We start from the raw sequence: 18,980 nt of genomic DNA on the forward strand, positions 1-18,980 counted from the left end.
CTCTTTGGCTGCGAGCCTCTGTGGCGACTGCGTTCTCCGATGTCCCGCCCCCACGCTGAGCGAGCCTACGCCTGTGACGTAAATGACAGTCGCACAGCCTCTGGGCCCATCTTTTCCAAGGCGTTCGGAAGAAGTGTCGCTCATGTGACGCTAAAATAACCACGACTATAAGGTTCGGGGGACGCGAAGACCTGAAGAACGCAGGCTCTGGCCCTGTATTTTGGGAATTGGACAGAGTAAGTTCTAAGTGGACTCTAGGGTAGCCCAGGTTGGGTGAGGTCTCAATTACTCTCAGTCTTTTTCTATGCAGTCCTTTCTGTCGTCTCTGGTCCTTCTCATCCCGCCCCCTCCCACGCACCCATCAGTTCGATTGCCCTAGTGTCCTAGTTCTCTGTGCGCACGCGCAAGAGTCCTCCTGCAGCCCTTGCAGTTCCAGTTTTCTAGTGATTGGGGGCGCCTGTCGTCCGGTTTTGGAAGGTTTGGGGCAGTCCCGCGTTTGACGTCTTCCGCGAGGAAGGACGGGTACCTAAAGGGGCAGTAGGTAAAAGGGGAAAGCTTTTCTTCGCAGATTCGAGTTTTGGTGGCCAACAGATAGCGAATGTGGACTTGTATTTTAAAATTAAGTCAAAAAATAAAATTAAGTCATTTCCTTTTTCAGAACTTTTGTCTCTATCAGAGAGCTGAAAATCCAGTTATGGAAGGAAGAAAAAATATAGTGTATTATTGAGTGCGTTAATAGACATACCTAAAGGGAAACAGATGAGGCGATTGTTTAGGGAAAATGTGCTAGCAGAAAGCTAGAAAGAGTAAGATGCCGTTTAACCTGGGCCTTGAAAACTGAATAGGAGTTGATAAGACAAGGAAGACGAGAAGACTCATTTAAAGCAGAGGCAGAGACAAGAAAGTGGGCACCGCTGGATAGTCAGCTGTGACTAGAACTATAGTTCTTAACCTTTTTGACACACCATTTCCTTTTAAAATGTGATTTAAAAGATATGAATGAGCCTCCCAGGAAAATGCATATACATGTCTAAATATTTTCTATAATCTTTTAAAGAAAAATTGTGAAAGAGGTTAAAATGGCCAAAATAAAAAGTGTCTGGCTTACTTTTCCAGCTTACCTCTGCTTTTCATTGTCACTGAGCTATGTTACAATTATGTAAGTTATAATTGAAGTAAGTCTTAGAGTTATTACCCTGATTAGTGTTACATCTGTTCATTTCAATATTTTTGCTTGCTTGTATTTATGCTTGTCTAGTTTTTGAGTTCACCTTTGAACTGGTTTTTAGGACTTAACTAGTTCCCTGGTTAATGACTTAAATAAAATGATTGACATGTGTTCATTTTATAAATGTAGAAAAGTCATGGTTTCACCTTTTCTTTAAAATTTACCTTTGAAAATTTCTTGGGATTCACAATAATTTTTGAAATCCATCCTAAATTCCATGGAATTCAGGTTAAGAATTTCTGAGCCAGGATGTTGAGAATGGACTTGTGGACAGTGGGGGTGGGGAGGGAGAGAGTGAATGAATGGAGAAAGTAGCATGGTAAAATGGATAGCTGGTGAGAAGTTGCTGTATGACATAGGGAGCCCAGTCTGGTGCTCTGTGATGACCTAGAGGAGTGGGATGGAGAAAGGGGAGGGAGGCTCAAGAGTGAGGGGATATACGTATATTTATGACTGATGGTGGCGCTACTGTTAAAAAAATCTTGCCTCCCATTGCAGGCGATGTAAGATGCAATGTTAGATCCCTGAGTCAGGAAGATTCCCTGGAGGAGGGCATGGCAACCCACTCCAGTATTCTTGCCTGGAGAAGAGGAGCCTGGATGGCTGCAGTCCATGGGATCACAAAGACTCAGACACTGCTGAAGCCACTTAGCACCAACACACAAATGGCTGATTCGCTTTGTTGTACAGCAGAAACCAACACAACATTGTAAAAAAAATTTTTAACAATTTAAAAAAAGGATTTCTGAGTCAAAACATAGACTACATGGTAAGAGGTTACAAGAGGTTCTACTAAAACGTAGACAGGGTGAGAGTTAAACATACCTGAGCTTACTTACCTAGCTAGCTTTAGCCAGGTCACTTAACCTTTGAGCCTTTGTAAAAAGAAGTTAAGAGAAACAACCTAGAGGGATTATGAGGATTTAAAACAAGGTGTGTAAAGTAACTGGTGTTACACAGTAACTTTTATTCTTTGTTTAAAGCCTATGAAACTAGTTGATTCATTTAACAATTTTTTAAAAATACATGCTGTGTTACCAAAAGATGCTAAAGAATTATTATTGTTGAAAGTTTTAACATCAGAGTCACAAAATTAGACCTGTGTCTAGACAAGTTACACAGCTTCTGTGAAGGATGGATGGCTTCTCGAACAATTTATAAACTATTTCCATATTATTATAACAGTAGTTGTGGAAAACACTGGATGAAGATAAGAGCCATTCCAAAGGTTACATTGATAGGACTTAATGAAAGATTGGTAAATGATAAAATGATAATAAATAACAGTTACATATTGTTGACTGTGTGCTGTATAGCAGCAATGGAAAGTGCTTTATTCATTTTGATTAATTTTTACAACAACCCTATTGCTGCCGCTGCTGCTGCTAATTCGCTTCAGTCGTGTCTGACTCTGCGATCCCATAGACGGCAGCCCACCAGGCTCCCCCGTCCCTGGGATTCTCCAGGCAAGAACACTGGAGTGGGTTGCCATTTCCTTCTCCAATGCATGAAAGTGAAAAGTGAAAGTGAAGTCGATCAGTCGTGTCCGACCCTCAGCGACCCCATGGACTGCAGCCTTCCAGGCTCCTCCGTCCATGGGATTTTCCAGGCAAGAGTACTGGAGTGGGGTGCCATTGCCTTCTCCAATTATGTCAGTATAAATTTTATTCCACTTTGTAGATCGTAGAAAGTTAACTTGCCCAAAATTCATACAGCTAGTAAATAGCTTGACTGGTTAACTAAGTAGAATATGTCATCCTTAAATAAAATGAGGGTGGTGAGAACAGCAGAACAGACATTGCTAAGAAAGATAACAACTTTGATTTGGAATGTTTGGAATGACCTATTTGTTATCATAGGACATTAAGAAAGTAAACTATGACTATCATGTAACTTCCTGATCTTCTGAAACCAATGTGTAGGTAGGGAAGAGAACTTGTACCATAGCTTATTTCCTGTTTAATCTAATCCATATCCGTACTCAAAAATGAAGATATATTTGATTCTCTACAGATTTTTAAGATTAAAAATTGCAGATGAGTGTTATTCACATGGGGCAAGATTTTCTGAACTTAATTCTCCAGGCCACCAAAAAAAAAAAATATATATATATATGAGGAGGGAAGGAGAGTATCAGGGCTGAGAAGAGAATGCTGGGAAAAGTCTGATTTCTTGGAGATTTGTGGCTTTCTGTGTTTATGTAGTTCTGTCCACCATCTCCTTAGATGGTGGCTTTGACTATGAAAACAAATGGAGAAGTGGTAATCTGCCCTTTATAGATTTTTCAGAAGAGTTAGTAGTGATTTCTGTAGTGACAATCATAGCCTACATTTGTATTTTGTTCATAATTCTACCCCCTTACAAAATAACTTGAAATGCTCGATACTTGAGACAGTTTATTAGATACTGTTAGTTATATTACTTAACTATTCAATAAATGCCAAGGTTGTGATCAAGCTGAAGTCTCTGCCTTCGTAGTGTTTATATTATAATGAAGCAGGTAGGCAATAAAATTATAATTCCAGGTAGGAATAAGAGGATATAAGTATAGAAAGTGGTGAGTGAGGGAGAGGGTAGGGTTATGGTTGGCAGGGAAGGGATATTTTAGATTTGATGAAAGAGAAAGCCTCTTTGAAAAAGTGACATTTGCAGAGGCCTGGGTGAACAAGGAAGTAATCCCTGCAGGTGTGACAGGAAAGCTGGGGAACAGCAGGACAAAAAGCTGTAAAGTGAGAATGCATTAGACTGTTCAAGGAATGGAACCATGGTGTGTTGAGGTTGTAATGAGCACCCTGAAAGAAGTTGCAAGTGATGAAGTTAGAGTGAAATCTCCAGGCCAGATCTAATAGGACCTATAATAAGGATTTTTTTATTTTATTCTGACAGGGATAAGAAAGCTTTGGAGGATTTTGTTCAAGAAATTGACATTTTATTTATATATTTAAATGATCATTCTGGCTGCTGTCTGGAGAATTGATAATGGAAGAAGAGTAGAAGCAAGTAAATGTGAGGATGTGTTTGAACTGCAGGCAAGACACCCGTAATAGCTTGGAACAGGTGGTTGTGATGGAAGAAATGAGAATTCATATGAATTTTGAAAAGCTAGAGCTAACAGAAATGCTAATAAATTGGCTGTGGGGTGTGAGGGAGGAATTAAGAAGGATTTCAGTGTTTTTGCCCTCTCAGCAATTTTTACTGGTATTTTCTGAGATGGGAAAAACTAGGCAAAAAACAAGGTTTACTAAAATTTGAGAGTTCAATTTAAGCTTGATATATGCTTCAGATAAATAAGTGAAGAGGTCAGGTGGGTATTTGCCTGTTGGAATGGGGAGATAATGGGTTAAGTCGGGAGTGGGGCAGATAGGTTTGTGAAACATCAACATATAGAGCCATGGAGCTTAAAGCCAGAGACCCTCTGAAAGGACATCTGTGTAGATAAGGGAGCCCAGGACTAAATGCAGTCCTGAGCATCATGGAAAGGTAGAGCAGACAGAGTCGGAGGGTCCGGAGAAGGAAATGGAGAAGGAAGACAACTCCTGGAAGCCAAATGAAGAAAATGTTTTCAGCGAGGGCATTAGCAACTGCAAATGCTCCTGAGAGGTCTGGTAGACAGTGGAGACCCTAGTTTTCAGTTTCATTAGAATGATGGAAAGGAAAGCCTGACAGGATGGGTTGAAGTGAGAGTGAGGTGAGAAATAAATGGTTATGCAGCACCTGATTGTTTTTCTAATGATTAATTTTGGCATGTACTTCCATTTTATGAGTTAGGCTAGCATCATCTAAATAAATTACTTATGTTTTAGAAATTAGTGCTTACCCGACCAACAGAAGCCTGTTTTAAAAATGCCAAAATACTCTTCCTTTGATGAGAATGCACATTGAGTTGGAGGTTTGAAGTGAAATGCATTAATGGCTTCCTACCCTCCTCCTGGATGTCACTTTGAAACAAAATCTGTTTCTATCTGCAGCATCACTGCTGCACTTTCAGATCATAGCTGACGGGCTCAGGAGACACAGATAGGCTTTAATCTAATAACTGTTTACTGAGCTTTAAAGGATAGAAGACAGAAGATAAGAGTAGGGACAGAATCTTCATCTCTTCTGGAGATGTAGTCCCAGTCTTCCCCAAATACAGCAATTAACCCAAATCCACTGCTTTCCCCCACCCTTATCTAAAAGACTAGTATGGTGTTTTGGTCACCTTGATACCCAAAAGCTTTAGCCCACCAATCTGTTGTCATGCTGGTCACAGCCTCAAGGCCTGCATACCAACTAATAGCATCTCCCACACCAGTGCACCAGAGAACACAGATGAAACTTCCCATTTGTCTTAGTATCACCCCAGGCCTCCTGTTAGGTCTTTGCTAACTCATTTTTAGTGTGTGTGTGTAAGTTTAGTGTATCACCTAAGATGACACCATCCAACAGATTTTTGAATTACTATATACCAGGAAATGGGAATGTACCAGTGAGCAAAACAAAGATATAACATCATTTTTACATTCTAGGATAAACAGTAAGGTTTTACAAAGGGCAATAGAAAAGAGGGCAGAGAGATAGTTGTCTGTCTAGAACTTTGCAGTCTTGATTTAAGAGATCTGACACTTCAACAAGCAAAGAACATTTTTAAAAATCAAGTGTTTTTCTCTCATTGGAGGTTGTGAAATGAACACTTCAGTCTGTCATTCCTTATTTATACTCGAATGTATGAAAAACCGCTGTTAACATAGGAGATAAACAGGCAAAATGAAAGTTTCCACAGCTAATAGTGAAAATATCCAAAGTTTGTTCTCTGGTAGAGATATTTGAGCCCATTTCCCTTCAGATAAAGGCTAAATTAAGTCTTTTTTATGTCACTAATACTTATAATATTTACCTTTTCTTCCTATTTGACAGAAATGGAAGTTGAAAGTGGAAATAAAGAAAAGGCAATGGAAGAAAGCATAGAAAAGAGAAAAGAAGTAGAAAAAAAGAAACGGTCTAGAGTTAAACAGGTGCTTGCAGATATTGTGAAGCAAGTGGACTTCTGGTTTGGAGATGCAAATCTCCACAAGGATAGATTTCTTCGAGAGCAAATAGAAAAATCTAGAGATGGATGTAAGTTTCCTTCAGTGTATTATACAAGTTTTAAGAGCTGTATCTACTTCTAATCTATATATGCTGCATATAATGTACAATATACACTGTGTATAAAACATTAAACAGTTGAAAATGTTTTTGAAACTTTTTTAAACTTATGTTTTCATTAGATGTTGATATATCACTTCTTGTGTCATTCAACAAAATGAAAAAATTGACCACTGATGGAAAGTTAATAGCCAGAGCACTGAAAAGTTCTGCTGTTGTAGAGGTAAGAATTGCTACATATATTATGTGTCACATGATACTGTTAATTAATATTGACTTTATGTACTGTTTTAAAGCTGGATTTAGAAGGCACCAGAATCAGGAGGAAAAAGCCACTGGGTGAAAGGCCAAAGGATGAGGATGAGCGGACAGTGTATGTGGTAAGCAGTTTTTCTGGAAAAGTTCAGAACTGTTGTCTCCCAACAGAAACATTGTAGTAGTAGTCAATTTAAGTAAAGCTTTATTTTCAGTTAAGGTTTTTAACAATTTATTATTACTATTTTATCATAGGAATTACTTCCCAAAAATGTTAACCACAGCTGGATTGAGAGAGTATTCGGGAAATGTGGCAATGTTGTTTATATAAGTATACCACATTATAAATCTACTGGGGACCCAAAGGGATTTGCCTTCGTGGAATTTGAAACAAAAGAACAAGCTGCAAAAGCTATTGAGGTAGGTCCACAACCTAAAAGAAAGAGAAAGAAAATTACTAAGTGTTTTAAACAGTAACAAAATTTTGCTTATTTCATTTCAGTTTCTTAATAACCCACCAGAGGAAGCACCAAGAAAACCTGGTGTATTTCCCAAGACCGTGAAAAACAAGCCCATTCCTGCTCTCAGTGTAACTGGTGAGTTATTATTAAATACGTTATTTACACGTAGATGAAGTAAAATAAGTAAATAAAATAATATTGTTACAGAAGAAAAGAAAAAGAAAAAAAAGAAGAAAGGCCGAACAAAGAAAGACGACAATATCCAGACCAAGGAGTCAAATATGGACGCGAGCAAGGAAAGTGTCTGTAAAAAAAGATCAAGGACCACATCTGAGAGCTCTGAAGTAGAGGTTACAGAACCCCAGAAGCAACCCACAAAGAAAAAGAAAAAACGAGAAAAAACTGAAGTATCCAGCTTACCTTTAGTCAAAGCAGGAAAGAGGAAAAGAAGCGGCTCTGAAGATGCAGACTGCCTCACTCCCAAAGTGAAAGTTAAGAAAGTGTCACAGAAAGACGTTAAAAAAGAAGCTCCAGAAGTTTGTAAAGAAAACAAAGGTATTTCTGACTTTATGTTTAGGATTAGATAAGGAGGGGTTTCTTCTTAACTCATGTCTTTATTTCTGTTAATTTAGAATTAGAAGTCTCTACGGAAGAGGAAAAGGATACTGGAGATATAAAAGACGGATCCCTACTGAAAGCAAAAAGAAAGCATAAGAAAAAACATAAAGAGAGGCATAAAATGGGAGAAGAGGTTATTCCATTACGAGTACTATCAAAGTAAGTCACCAGTACAAATTATATTGTTGGCAAATGACACACTCCATCACCATTGCTAAAGTGCAATTCCAATTTGAATTGAACAGAGTTGCATATTAGCAACAGTAATGGCCTGAAGCCATGATCTGCACAGAAGTTGCACAATGTTGAGGTTTAAAAAGGAACCACCGCACTAAAACATGGAAGCACTTATTTTTTTATGAAGTCACAGCAAGTGCCTCCATGTTAAAGTAGAGGGTATTCCTTAATAGCTTTAAACGTACATCTTGAATATACCAAAGACCAGCAGTGTTAAGTAAGTACTCTTTGCATTTTCTTGAAGATAAAATGAAAAAAGAAGACTTACCATCACTAAAACATGGAAGCACTTACTTTTTTAGCTACAAAGCAAGTACATCCACGTTTAAGTGGTGGGGAGCCCAGTCTTGGGAAAAATCGTGAATATTCTTTAACCTGAAAAGTACATTTAGAGAATAATCTGGAAACAGAATAAATGCCTGACAAACTTACATTAAGCAACATGGAAATAGCAATGTCATCGTTAAAAGGACTACTTTTTATCTTTTATTTGAAATTAAGCAATGCAACATTTCCATTACTTTCAGAGCTTCATTAATAGCCAGTTTCAAGTTTGTTCTGTAAAATGCCAGATCGTAAATCCTTTTAAAGTATTGACTTGGAGACACCTCCACTGAAACATGGAAGCACTTACTTTTGCTTTACACAGCAGGTACCCCCATGTTAAAGCAGAGGGGATCCCCTTTTAGCTTCGATAAATTATAAAAGTTGCCATCTTGTATCCAGGGGCGTAATTTGGATTCACTTCTACTAAAACATGGAAGCACTTACTATTTCAAAAGTCACAGAAAGTACTACCATGTTAAAGTTAAAGGGAGTCCATCTTCTCAAGAGGTGGAAGATAAGTAGAAGAAAGAAAATGGCATACCTTTTAAAAGAGTTTCTTTCTTAACTTTCCTGAATTACAGTTTGCAAAGATTCCAGTTTTCCTCTTGGAGGGTTAAAAGGCAAAGACTTTGGGTACTTCTATTTATACTATTCTTAACTCCTGAATTCCTTTTCCCTTTTTATCTCAGAGAATCATTACAAGAGCCCTTTGTTATTCTAATGTATCAGCTCTCAGGGAATGTATGGTCCTGGGTGGGTCTGGATTTTTTTTTTTTTTTTTTTGAAGTATACAGATGTCAATGTTAACAGCTAAAACCATTACCACAGATATTCTCCTCTTTAAAAAAAAAAAAATCCCCTATCTGCTTGTTTGATGGCACAGATTAGGGTAACAATGAGTGCTCCTGCAGAGCCAGGAGAGGCATTGTGTTTCTATCTGGAGGAGCTCTAGCTGTTTGAAGAAACCTCTACACGTTAAATGTATGTAAATAAATAAATTGCTTCCATGGGGTGTTTTTTTTCTTCTTAGAAATTCCTTTGACTCCTGTAAATACTGAGGAATGTTACCTTTCAAATTGGAAGCAGTTTAACAAATCTTAAAATTTTAATTTTTCACCCAGAGTTAACTGACTTTTCTAGTAAATGTTACTAGTTAGTTAACTCAGTGCTTTTATTTTTGTCGCTCACATATTTGAAAAATACTAAAGAATTGAATCAGCAAATATAAAACATTTAATCTGAATGTTGGGACAGAGGGAACTCCCCTTTTCTTGTTTGCCAGATAGACTTAGAACTCAGGAAATAATTTAACTGTGTTTAAAGAAAGATTGGGAGAAGGAGTGGTTAAAAGTCACTGAATGTCTATATTTTGAGGCTTACTTTTTATTTAATGATCTGTTGTCACTGTTTAAAAGTACAATTATTTTCACTACAGAACAGAATGGTTGGATTTGAAGAAAGAGTATTTAGCACTGCAAAAAGCCAGCATGGCTTCTTTAAAAAAAACAATATCCCAAATAAAATCACAATCAGAAATGGAAACAAATGGAGTACCTACTAATTCCGGAATGAAAAATGAACAAAGTAAGCATCAATATGATAGTTTTTGTAGCATTATATTGTACTTATGCTAAAATGCACTGAGTTATTGTAGGATAAATTTTAGTTTTTGAAACTCAATTATATAGTGGTTGTTATTAGAGCAGTTACTGATTTCTCAAGTGTCCAGATATGATTTATCCTTAACCTAAAAATATTTGAAGGGCTCATTTTAAACTGAATCTTTTTTAATCACGTAAATTTTCTCTATACAGTTTTCATTAGTAATCAAAATTAGTGATGAGTCCCTAGTCTGTAGTTCATCACATTTGTAGAAACAAAGATGATCTTTGATATTTATATTTTAAATTCTCATAAGTTGAAAATATAAATTTCCACATTTGAATTGTAATGGTGTACCTATGCCTGTTTATTTCTTTATGAGTAAAACAATTTGTTATTGGTTCAGTGAAAGGGGACATTTTTAAGATTTTAAAAGTGTTGTTCTAATGGTAAAAGTTTGCATTTACAGTAATAAGAGTTTCTGTATTTTACTTTATGGTAATCTGTACTAAATAGTATAACTTACAACATAATGGCCTTATGAGTAAGTTTAAATTACTTAAATAAAGCTGGGAGACCATTATTGATACTCTAGAGCAGGCCTATAAGCGTTACATTATTAAAGTAAGAGGTATTTTTTGGTCTTTTTCTTTTTGCATCAGCAGCAAACAGTGAAGAATGTGGTCCTCAGGAGAAAGTTAATTCAGCAGGACCGCAGTTTGTGAGTGGTGTGATTGTGAAGATCGTTAGCACCGAGCCTTTACCTGGCAGGAAACAAGTCAGGGTAATGCTTTTGAATCCCCATGATAGTTGTTTCTCTTTCTTCTTAAAAACCCCCATGTGAAAGTATTTTGAATATGGAAAATGAGGCGAATCAAATTAGAATTTGTTCTCTTGTGGTAAACTGCTCATTGGGTTGATTCCATAATAACCCTTTAAGTCTGACTTGAAGCAAATTCTGATACCTGAAATTCCTCACTGAATCAAATTTATAGTGAATTTAGTTTAATCCTTTTATAGGAAAACAGCAATTTGTGCTTATTTTTATTGGTGGCCCAATGGTTGTGTATAGGAAACGGATGAAACCCTACTGTAGTTATTATAGCAAAAGAGGAGATTAAGTAAAATGCTTTCCCAATATTCGTTTTCTCAGGGGACCTTTTCTGTTTTTCAGAAAAATCAACAGAAACTAGATTTGGGGGCAATACTTAGGGATAAAACTTTCATAAAGACTGAACTAACACTAAAGTTTGTTTGTGATTGTTTCTAAAATAAAACTGTAACTATTTGCTGTTGTCTTATTTGGAGCAAACTAGAGAATTTGTAATTTGTTTTCATTAGAGCTTTTAGTTTTCAATAAATTCCTGAAAGATTTTGTGACTTAAAACAAAAAATCAGAACTATTTTGAAATAAAAGGGATAGTGTGCATATTTTTCACTTACCGTAGACTTAGTTTATTTTTGTCTGTTAATGAATCCTCTTGAGAATTGAAATTTTCTTCTGAAAAAAATGCAAGGTTGTTGTTTTTGGCAAGAATAGCCTTTAAAAATTTTAATCCAAAAAAAATTTTTTGGTATTTTCAGTCCACACCAATTATTTTAAGATTTTGAAACAATTACAAGAAAGTGTAAAGTATTTTGAAAATCTCCAAAAATTTATAGTTTACACTTTAAATTCCTATCCCTGCTGTTCTCGTCTTTTTTCACTTTATAGAGTTTATCCTCTACAGCATTTTGTACTAGCATGGCAATATTTGTTATTCACATACTCTTTTTTTAGTTGGAGTACCCTATTTACTTTTAAATTTTGTCATCCATTTAAGTGAAACACTCTCTTTTTAAACTATGTGATGTGTTCTGTAACTAGCAAGTGTATTTATAAATACGCTGAGGTCAGCACCATGTGGTATGTTGTTTTGGTTTTCCATAGACTGTTACCAGTCAACATTTTTTAACTTCTGTCACCATTAAAGTTGCTCAATGTAACCATCCGTAAGCACTGTTTATCTGAAACCCTATCCCTTAAAATCCTGTAGCTGTCACTAAGACGTAAATCTAGACTCTCAATATAGTATTGATTAGGAATTTGGTCAATCCCAAATTGATATACTAGCTTGAACTTCAAAATTTGGTAGCAAAATAGACTTTGCAATAAGAAGGATTAAAAAATTGAAGATGTAAATGCTGCTGTGGTTAGTCAGATGGCCCAAGTTTTAAAAGAAAAATTACTCAAAGTTTGTTATTTTGAATAACTGGAATAGGTTTAATTATATTTATCAGAGAGATTTTATTATCTAAATGGTAATTATGTCAATTACAAATTCTTCATTTTTGATCACCAAAATCATAAAATAAGTGCATTAAGCAAGTTATTAATTACTTACATTTTGCTGGAACAAAAACTGAGCTATGATTCTTACTGCTGTCTCTGAGTTCCCCATGTGATTGCCAGGTTAATTTGTCATTCTAAGAAGGGTTTTAAATCTGGAGATTAGCCTGACATTATAATGGATATTTAGTAAATATATCAGTTAAAAAACTCTCACTACTACCAATAAACATTCAAATTCCATCACTTAATACCTTATATTTCCTTCTTTGTGTTTAAATACTCATTAACTAGATAGTGAAATGGGAAGAATTGGCAAGTATATTTCTCTCCAGTTTTCAGTTTTTAAATTGAATTTGCCTATAAAGTGTCTATTTTGTGATAGGCAATGTTTTAACTGTTGGGATAAATTAAGACTTAGTACCTGGCTTGTATTAATATATAAGCATGGATTTTTACTACTTATTCTTTATTATTAACTAAGGCACTTTTCTTATGAAGTAACCTTTCCAGGTATTGCTGAGTTCTTTCTGTAATTCAGAATTTTAAAATTCAACATCAAAATGTAATCTAGGGAATTCTCTGGTGGTCCAGTAGTTAGGATTCCAAGCTCTCACTGTGAAAGACTTGGGTTCAGTCCCTGGTTGGGGAACTAAGATCCCACGACGAGCCAAGAGGCGTGGCCAAATAAATATTTCTTTTAATAAATAATCTAAATTAGTTGCACCTTGAAATTTTGGGTTTAAACTGAAGGGGTTGAGGTAGGTAGGGCTTTTTTTTTTTTTTTTTTCCTTTCAGTTGGGAACCTTCAGTTACTTTAGCTTTATGAATGGAAGTTGATGAATTAAGAATTAGTGTAACATTCCTGCATAATTACCTTGCTTACACTGTAGAACCTGCTGTGAAAAAAAAAATGACTTGGGAATGCAGGAATCTTGTTAATTTGCCCTCACAGCAGGCCTTATAGGTAAAACTTCTCATTGCTACGTGACTCGAAGAGGTTGCTTAGATGTTTTATCAGAGTAAAAACTCTGGCCCTGTCTGTATTCCCATAGACAACTTGAGAACCAAGCATCTTTCTGTGCTCCTTGAAACATTTTTCACAAGTGGTTATAAAAAGTTTGCATATATTTTAAGTCCTAAGTGATTTTATACAGGTAAGTGGAAACACAACTTCTTCCTTAATGCCATTTCAGTTTTGTTTTTTATTTTACTCTTTAACTACGCCCAGACATGGAACCCTTCTTCTAAATTTGAGAGTTAGAGGAAAGTGTCTGTACATTCTGTATTATAGATCTTTTTGCCTTATGCCATATTCCCATCTAGCATGATTTTAAAGATACTGTTGAATGAAAGAAAGTTGTTAGAGTTGATGTTAAATTGGTCCTCAACTTTGTCCATTTCTAAGAGCATTTGTTTTTTTGTTTTTGTTTGAGGTCTTTTTTTAGGTGGTGGTTTGGTTTTTGGTTTGGGGTCTGTTTTGGGCATCTTATTAGCTTATGGGATCTTAGCTCCCAGACCAGAAGTTGAACCTGTACCCTTGGAAGTGAGAGGGAAGAGTCCTAACCACTAGACTGCCAAGGAATTCTCCATTTGTATATATCTTGGAAGCTAACTGAAATGAAATAGTTACTCCTCATTTGAAATGATACATGGCTCAATTTTACAACAGATCCTATACTGGAATAATTTTAGAATTATAATGAAATGTTTTTATTATTTATTTTAAGCCCTTCTAAATTCTAATGCAGGATACTTTGGCAGCAATCTCAGAAGTTGTTTATGTTGATTTGCTGGAAGGAGATACAGAATGCCATGCTAGATTTAAAACTCCTGAGGATGCTCAAGCAGTAGTAACTGCACATTCGGAAATTAAAAAGAAACACTGCTGGAAACTAGAGATTCTTTCTGGTAAAACTTTATAGAACTTCCTTTTTTTTTTATTTTTAACAATGCTTATTTTGGGGTGATTGTTGTATAATTTCCGAGTTTGGCAGATGAAAAACTAGGGGGAGGTTTCTTTACACTAATATACGTAAAAGGCATTAAATAACTTGGACAACTGTTCTGGTTCTACTGAAAATACAAAGCTGTGGATGTGTTTCTTCATCTGTATCCTTATGTTCAGTGATAAGCATGTTTGTGTGTGTTTGTTTTCTTAAAGGTGATCATGAACAGAGGTATTGGCAGAAGATTTTGGTAGATAGGCAGGCCAAACTTAATCAACCTCGTGAAAAGAAAAGAGGCACTGAGAAGGTAATCAGTTCATACTTTGTAATTTCAATTTCTGGCTGTTTTCTTTCATAACTTGGTGGTAAATGATTATTTAAAGATTGTCTTAATGGTAAAAAGCACAGTGTGTATTTAGAGTGTAGTTTTTAAAGATATGAGTCTCCACAGATACGATTGAGAAACTATGCATATCATTCCCAATAGTGATGGTAAGCTTTATTCCTTTTTCTGTAGAATAGCTGACAGGGGAAATAAACAAGCTTAAATTAGTACATTAAATAATTTATACCTGTGGCGGATTCATTTTGATATTTGGCAAATCTAATACAGTTACGTAAAGTTTAAAAATAAAATAAAATTAAAAAAAAAAAAAATAATAATTTATAGGAAAAAAAATAATTTAAAGCAAGTCTCTTAATAATTTTACTTTAAATGACACTTAAGAATTTATCAGATGTTTATTATTGCTAGTAAGCTGTTTATTCTTTTTAAAAATGTTATATGTGTAAAAGTACATCTTAAAGTGCTTAGAGCAAAATAGGGCACAAAATAATTAATATTATCAATTTCTAATTGTATACTGTAAAAATCAGTAAAATCCAAAAAGATGTATGTGCATTATTTTATGAAAGATCATACTTCCTGTGTTCTGGGTTTGTTAATTGTTCCTATTTATAAAATTCTTTTTTTTTTAATTGGAAAATCAAATTTTTTTCATTAGTCTTGCATCTCCTAGGATTCATTGGAATTTAAAATGACTTGGGAGGAGGTTTTCTACTGATCTTTGTTAATTCTCTTTCCATGAATGCAGACTGAATTTGTTGAGATAGAGAGGCCTCCTTCCTCTTTAAGGACTCTTTCAGGTCTATGAGGTGTTAATTTCAAAGCCTACTTAAGCTTTGATTAACTTAAATGTTAAAATCATTAATCCAGAACTCACAATTGAAATCACTTTGTTAAGTAATATTTTTCCTTCTAATTGGTGTAAAATATCATTTAAATTGTGTATATTTTTAAAACTAGAAAAAAGCAGTTTTGTTTTTAAGAAAGACTCCATCCGTACAAATTAAATTTGAGACAAGGAAATAAACATTGACAGAGAATTTTATAAATTGGGTTGAAACCAGTGAGTAGTTCTATCATTGAATTGAAGAGTTCTCATGTATTGATTAACAGGATCAGGCTTTTATCATTAGCATGATTTGTATGGTAAGCAGTCATCTGAAAGTATAGAATTCTAGCTAAAGCAATGAAAGTACTAGTTTGCTCATTTCATAAAATGAAAAAGGTTCCACACAACCTAGCTTCTCAGAGGAGAGGAGATTATTAGTTTACTACTTTGTTAATTCATTTAATTAACATTTTTGGTATTGGTTTGTGTTAGAACTGAGTGTCTAGCCATGAGTAACAAGGTCTCCTTCTTTCATGAGGCTTAGAGTTAATATAGGTCAGATGATGACCAGTGCTGTGCAGAAAACTCAAAAGTATAATGGGGTACATCAGATGAGGTTCCTTGGAAAGTTCTCTACAAAGGTGACCATAGAGCAGACTTGAGGGAAGTGAGCAGACAAGCCAGGAGAATTTAGGCAGTCCACTTTACTCTCTGAGGCAACTGAGAGTACAGAGGTCTTGAAGGGAGATTGTCAGACTTAGGAGGCCAGTGTAGCTGGGGTACAGGAAGCAAGCAAGCATATTAGTAATAGAAAATAAGTGTTTAGAAAAAATTAGCAGCCAAAAGTATAGTGTAAATACCTCACTGACATGCCATTCTACTGTTTCCACAGTAGTATACTTGAGTGAAAGAAAAATACTTATATAGAAAATCCTGGTTCTTCTTTTTCACTTTATGGAGGAGAGGGCTACTGGGGACACTTTTCTAAGTTCTGTTCAGTTTGTATAGAATTAAAAGACAAGTGATAAAGAAATACTTTGTTTTCTATGTATGATATTTTGACATATAAAAATCAAGTGCAGATAAATGAAGACCTGTAACAAAAGATCAGTAAGATGAAGGAAAGACATGCCCTAAGGGGTCTCATTCATTCTACCTCAATCAAATTTTTCTAGTGTACCCTATCACGTTGAGCATTTTAGTAAAATTAGATAACAGGTATTGGAGACACAGTGAGGCTTTTCTCATTTTTCTTTAGCTTGTAGAGCACATTTGAATTTTTTGTTGTTTTTATCAAAATCGTCTTTCCTTTATAAAGTACTGACAGGTCAGCTATTAAACAGATAAAGATAGAATTCATAAAATTTGCAAAAAGTATATGGTTGTGAGTTTTAAACACTTAAATTTTGACTCCACTGATCAGTTTGCGTTTAGTTTAATCTGAAAGTGACTTCCTAAAAATTTACCACAATAAAAAGAAAAAGAAATAACGGTGACTTCCTGCCGATGACCACTTATCACCAGTTTAAAAAAACTATTTTAATGAATAGTCATTAGAATCTGTGTTTATAAGAGAATAAGATTTTCATTTCCTCCAAAGCTAAATATGCTACTTTAGTTTTTCTATCAAGAAAGCTTTTGGGCATTTTAAATGGTCTTCATTCTGCATAATTTCATTTGCCTTCTTTAAAATTTTTGATTATTTATGTAAGGGTGTATACTAAGTACTTTTAATAGCAGATCCTTATTTAGAATATTTCTCAAATTTCTAAGCAAAGTGTCTTAACACTCAAACCCAAAGGGATATGATGAAACAAAGATTGGTCCTCAACCCTCCTAAAATGTCAAAAAAATTTTTTTAATTTTATATTGGCACATTGGTGATTAACAGTGTTGTATTAGTTTCAGGTGTATAGCAGAGTGATTCAGTTACTACACATATACATGTGTTCTTTTTCAGATCCTTTTCCCATTTACGTTATTACAGAATACTGAGGAGCATTCCCTATACTGAATAGTAGGTCCATGTTGGTGGAATTATGGTTATTTATTAATTAATTAATAACCAAATTATTGGTTATTTTTAATTGAAAAAATTTTAGTAGTCTAGAACTAAAATGCAAAGATCTTAGATAATTCAAAGATTTAATATCTACTATATTTAATAAGCTCTAATTTAGGTAGTTCTCTCTGTAACTGATTTGACCTGAGCTTAATTATCTCATTTGTTTTCCTCTTCTCCTTTTTAAAAAATTTTATTCAAGGTAATAGTTGTGAGATTTTTCTAGTCGTAATTATCTTCTGTTTTTAGGTATCCAGTTCCTTCTAATTTCTGATTTTTTTCTCTGTAGTTAATCACAAAAGCTGAAAAGATTAGACTCGAAAAGACTCAACAAGCAAGTCAACACATAAGATTTTCTGAATATGACTGAAAAAAATTTTTTGTGTACCTCTTCAGATTTCACTGGATACTAGAGCTATTCTTAGGAATATCTTTTTTTTATGGTGGTAATGCATAATGTTTTTCTAAAACCTACATTTAATTAAATAGTTGTTCTTTGACTTGTAAATACTTTTCCTGGACACAGTTACATTGTTTACCACAGTTTTTCTGTAAACGTTGCATTTGTTGAAATTATATGACACAAATAAACTTCCAAGTGATTTAGAAAATAAATGTGTTTGAAATTATCATTAAGGTTGATGTTTTTATATTACAAAAACAACATATATGCAAAAATAATAATACTATCTAAATAAATAGCTTGGGGGAAATGTTTAACAGAGAATGTTCATTGTGCTTTTTATTTTGTAACTTGCTTTTTCCATTTGAAATATCTTAGATATCCTTTCATGTTGATTTATACAGAGACATGTGTGTGGTATTTCATTCTGTTTATTGTACTTTGCCTGTCCGAGCTTCCATTGAACTGACTATATGAACTGTTTGCAATTTAAATGTTTTAAACATACTAAGTTTGTTTTCATAAATGAAGTTAAACATTTTATTTTGATTAGACAAAATAAAATGTACCAGATGCTGTAAACACAGAAAAAAATATCTTCTAGGAACCAGCCTTTGGTATAATTGAAGTGTATCATTTTATTCAGGAAAATCACAGAAGGGAGTGTTGAAGGCCTTCCTAGAACTGAATGTCCAGGGATGTACATGACTGGCATCTTAATCTCTCATCAGGATATCAGGAAAGTACTCTGGATAACCTTGGGATTCATTTCCTTGGGCTACAGACCCATTTCTAGTCCCATCAGCTTTATCCAGCAGTGGGGGATTAACTTGGATATCCCTTGGGTGCTTTGTGGGAGGCAAAGAATCAAGAATCTGTTCACTCCTATGGGCCAGAGATTTAAGTAAATTGGCTGCATCAGGTTGGGGTAGCAGCAGCTTACTACCAAAAATAGGCATGCTGGCAGGTTGCCACTGACTCACTAGTTTTTCTCTCCCCATGAAGAAAAGCTAGCATACACACTCATGAAGAAAAAGAATGATCAGTAAATTGTTGCTAAACCCTCTTATAAGGATTATGACTACATATGCTCTGGTTGATCTAGAATAATCAATAGTAGGAGTATGTCTCAAGAATTCAGTTAATTTCAAGGAGGGCTGTCATAGGTGACTTTGGAGAGGTTATCAAGTAAACTTTCAGAAATTCT

The 18,980-nt window shown here is 34.9% G+C and overlaps 1 protein-coding gene across 4 annotated transcripts; it reads left to right on the plus strand.

Moving 5' to 3' along the window:
• Positions 1 to 73: 73 nt before the first annotated feature.
• LARP7 (La ribonucleoprotein 7, transcriptional regulator) lies at positions 74 to 17,985 on the plus strand. Of its 4 annotated transcripts, none has more exons than XM_055587990.1 (13): positions 74 to 236; positions 6,125 to 6,325; positions 6,478 to 6,578; positions 6,652 to 6,735; positions 6,866 to 7,030; positions 7,113 to 7,206; positions 7,282 to 7,626; positions 7,704 to 7,848; positions 9,689 to 9,837; positions 10,518 to 10,639; positions 13,936 to 14,095; positions 14,349 to 14,440; positions 17,660 to 17,985. In XM_055587990.1, exons 2-13 carry the CDS (start codon positions 6,127 to 6,129, stop codon positions 17,738 to 17,740), a joined length of 1,737 nt encoding a protein of 578 aa, XP_055443965.1. In that variant the 5' UTR covers positions 74 to 236; positions 6,125 to 6,126; the 3' UTR covers positions 17,741 to 17,985. The 4 variants fall into 4 exon arrangements, with proteins under 4 accessions (XP_055443965.1, XP_055443961.1, XP_055443963.1 ...); XM_055587986.1 differs by having other exon boundaries at positions 76 to 236; positions 7,279 to 7,626; XM_055587988.1 differs by having other exon boundaries at positions 76 to 236; positions 7,279 to 7,626; positions 10,521 to 10,639.
• Positions 17,986 to 18,980: the final 995 nt, after the last annotated feature.

Source organism: Bubalus kerabau, chromosome 7 (assembly GCF_029407905.1).
Source record: "Bubalus kerabau isolate K-KA32 ecotype Philippines breed swamp buffalo chromosome 7, PCC_UOA_SB_1v2, whole genome shotgun sequence".
NCBI lineage: Eukaryota > Metazoa > Chordata > Mammalia > Artiodactyla > Bovidae > Bubalus > Bubalus kerabau.

Excerpts from the sequence above, each read along its gene's own strand:
- LARP7 (XM_055587986.1), top strand. The coding sequence starts at position 6,127 with ATGGAAGTTGAAAGTGGAAATAAAGAAAAGGCAATGGAAGAAAGCATA. Across the intron at positions 7,627-7,703 it reads AGTTTGTAAAGAAAACAAAG|AATTAGAAGTCTCTACGGAA; the intron begins GTATTTCTGACT and ends CTGTTAATTTAG. Across the intron at positions 10,640-13,935 it reads CTGGCAGGAAACAAGTCAGG|GATACTTTGGCAGCAATCTC; the intron begins GTAATGCTTTTG and ends ATTCTAATGCAG.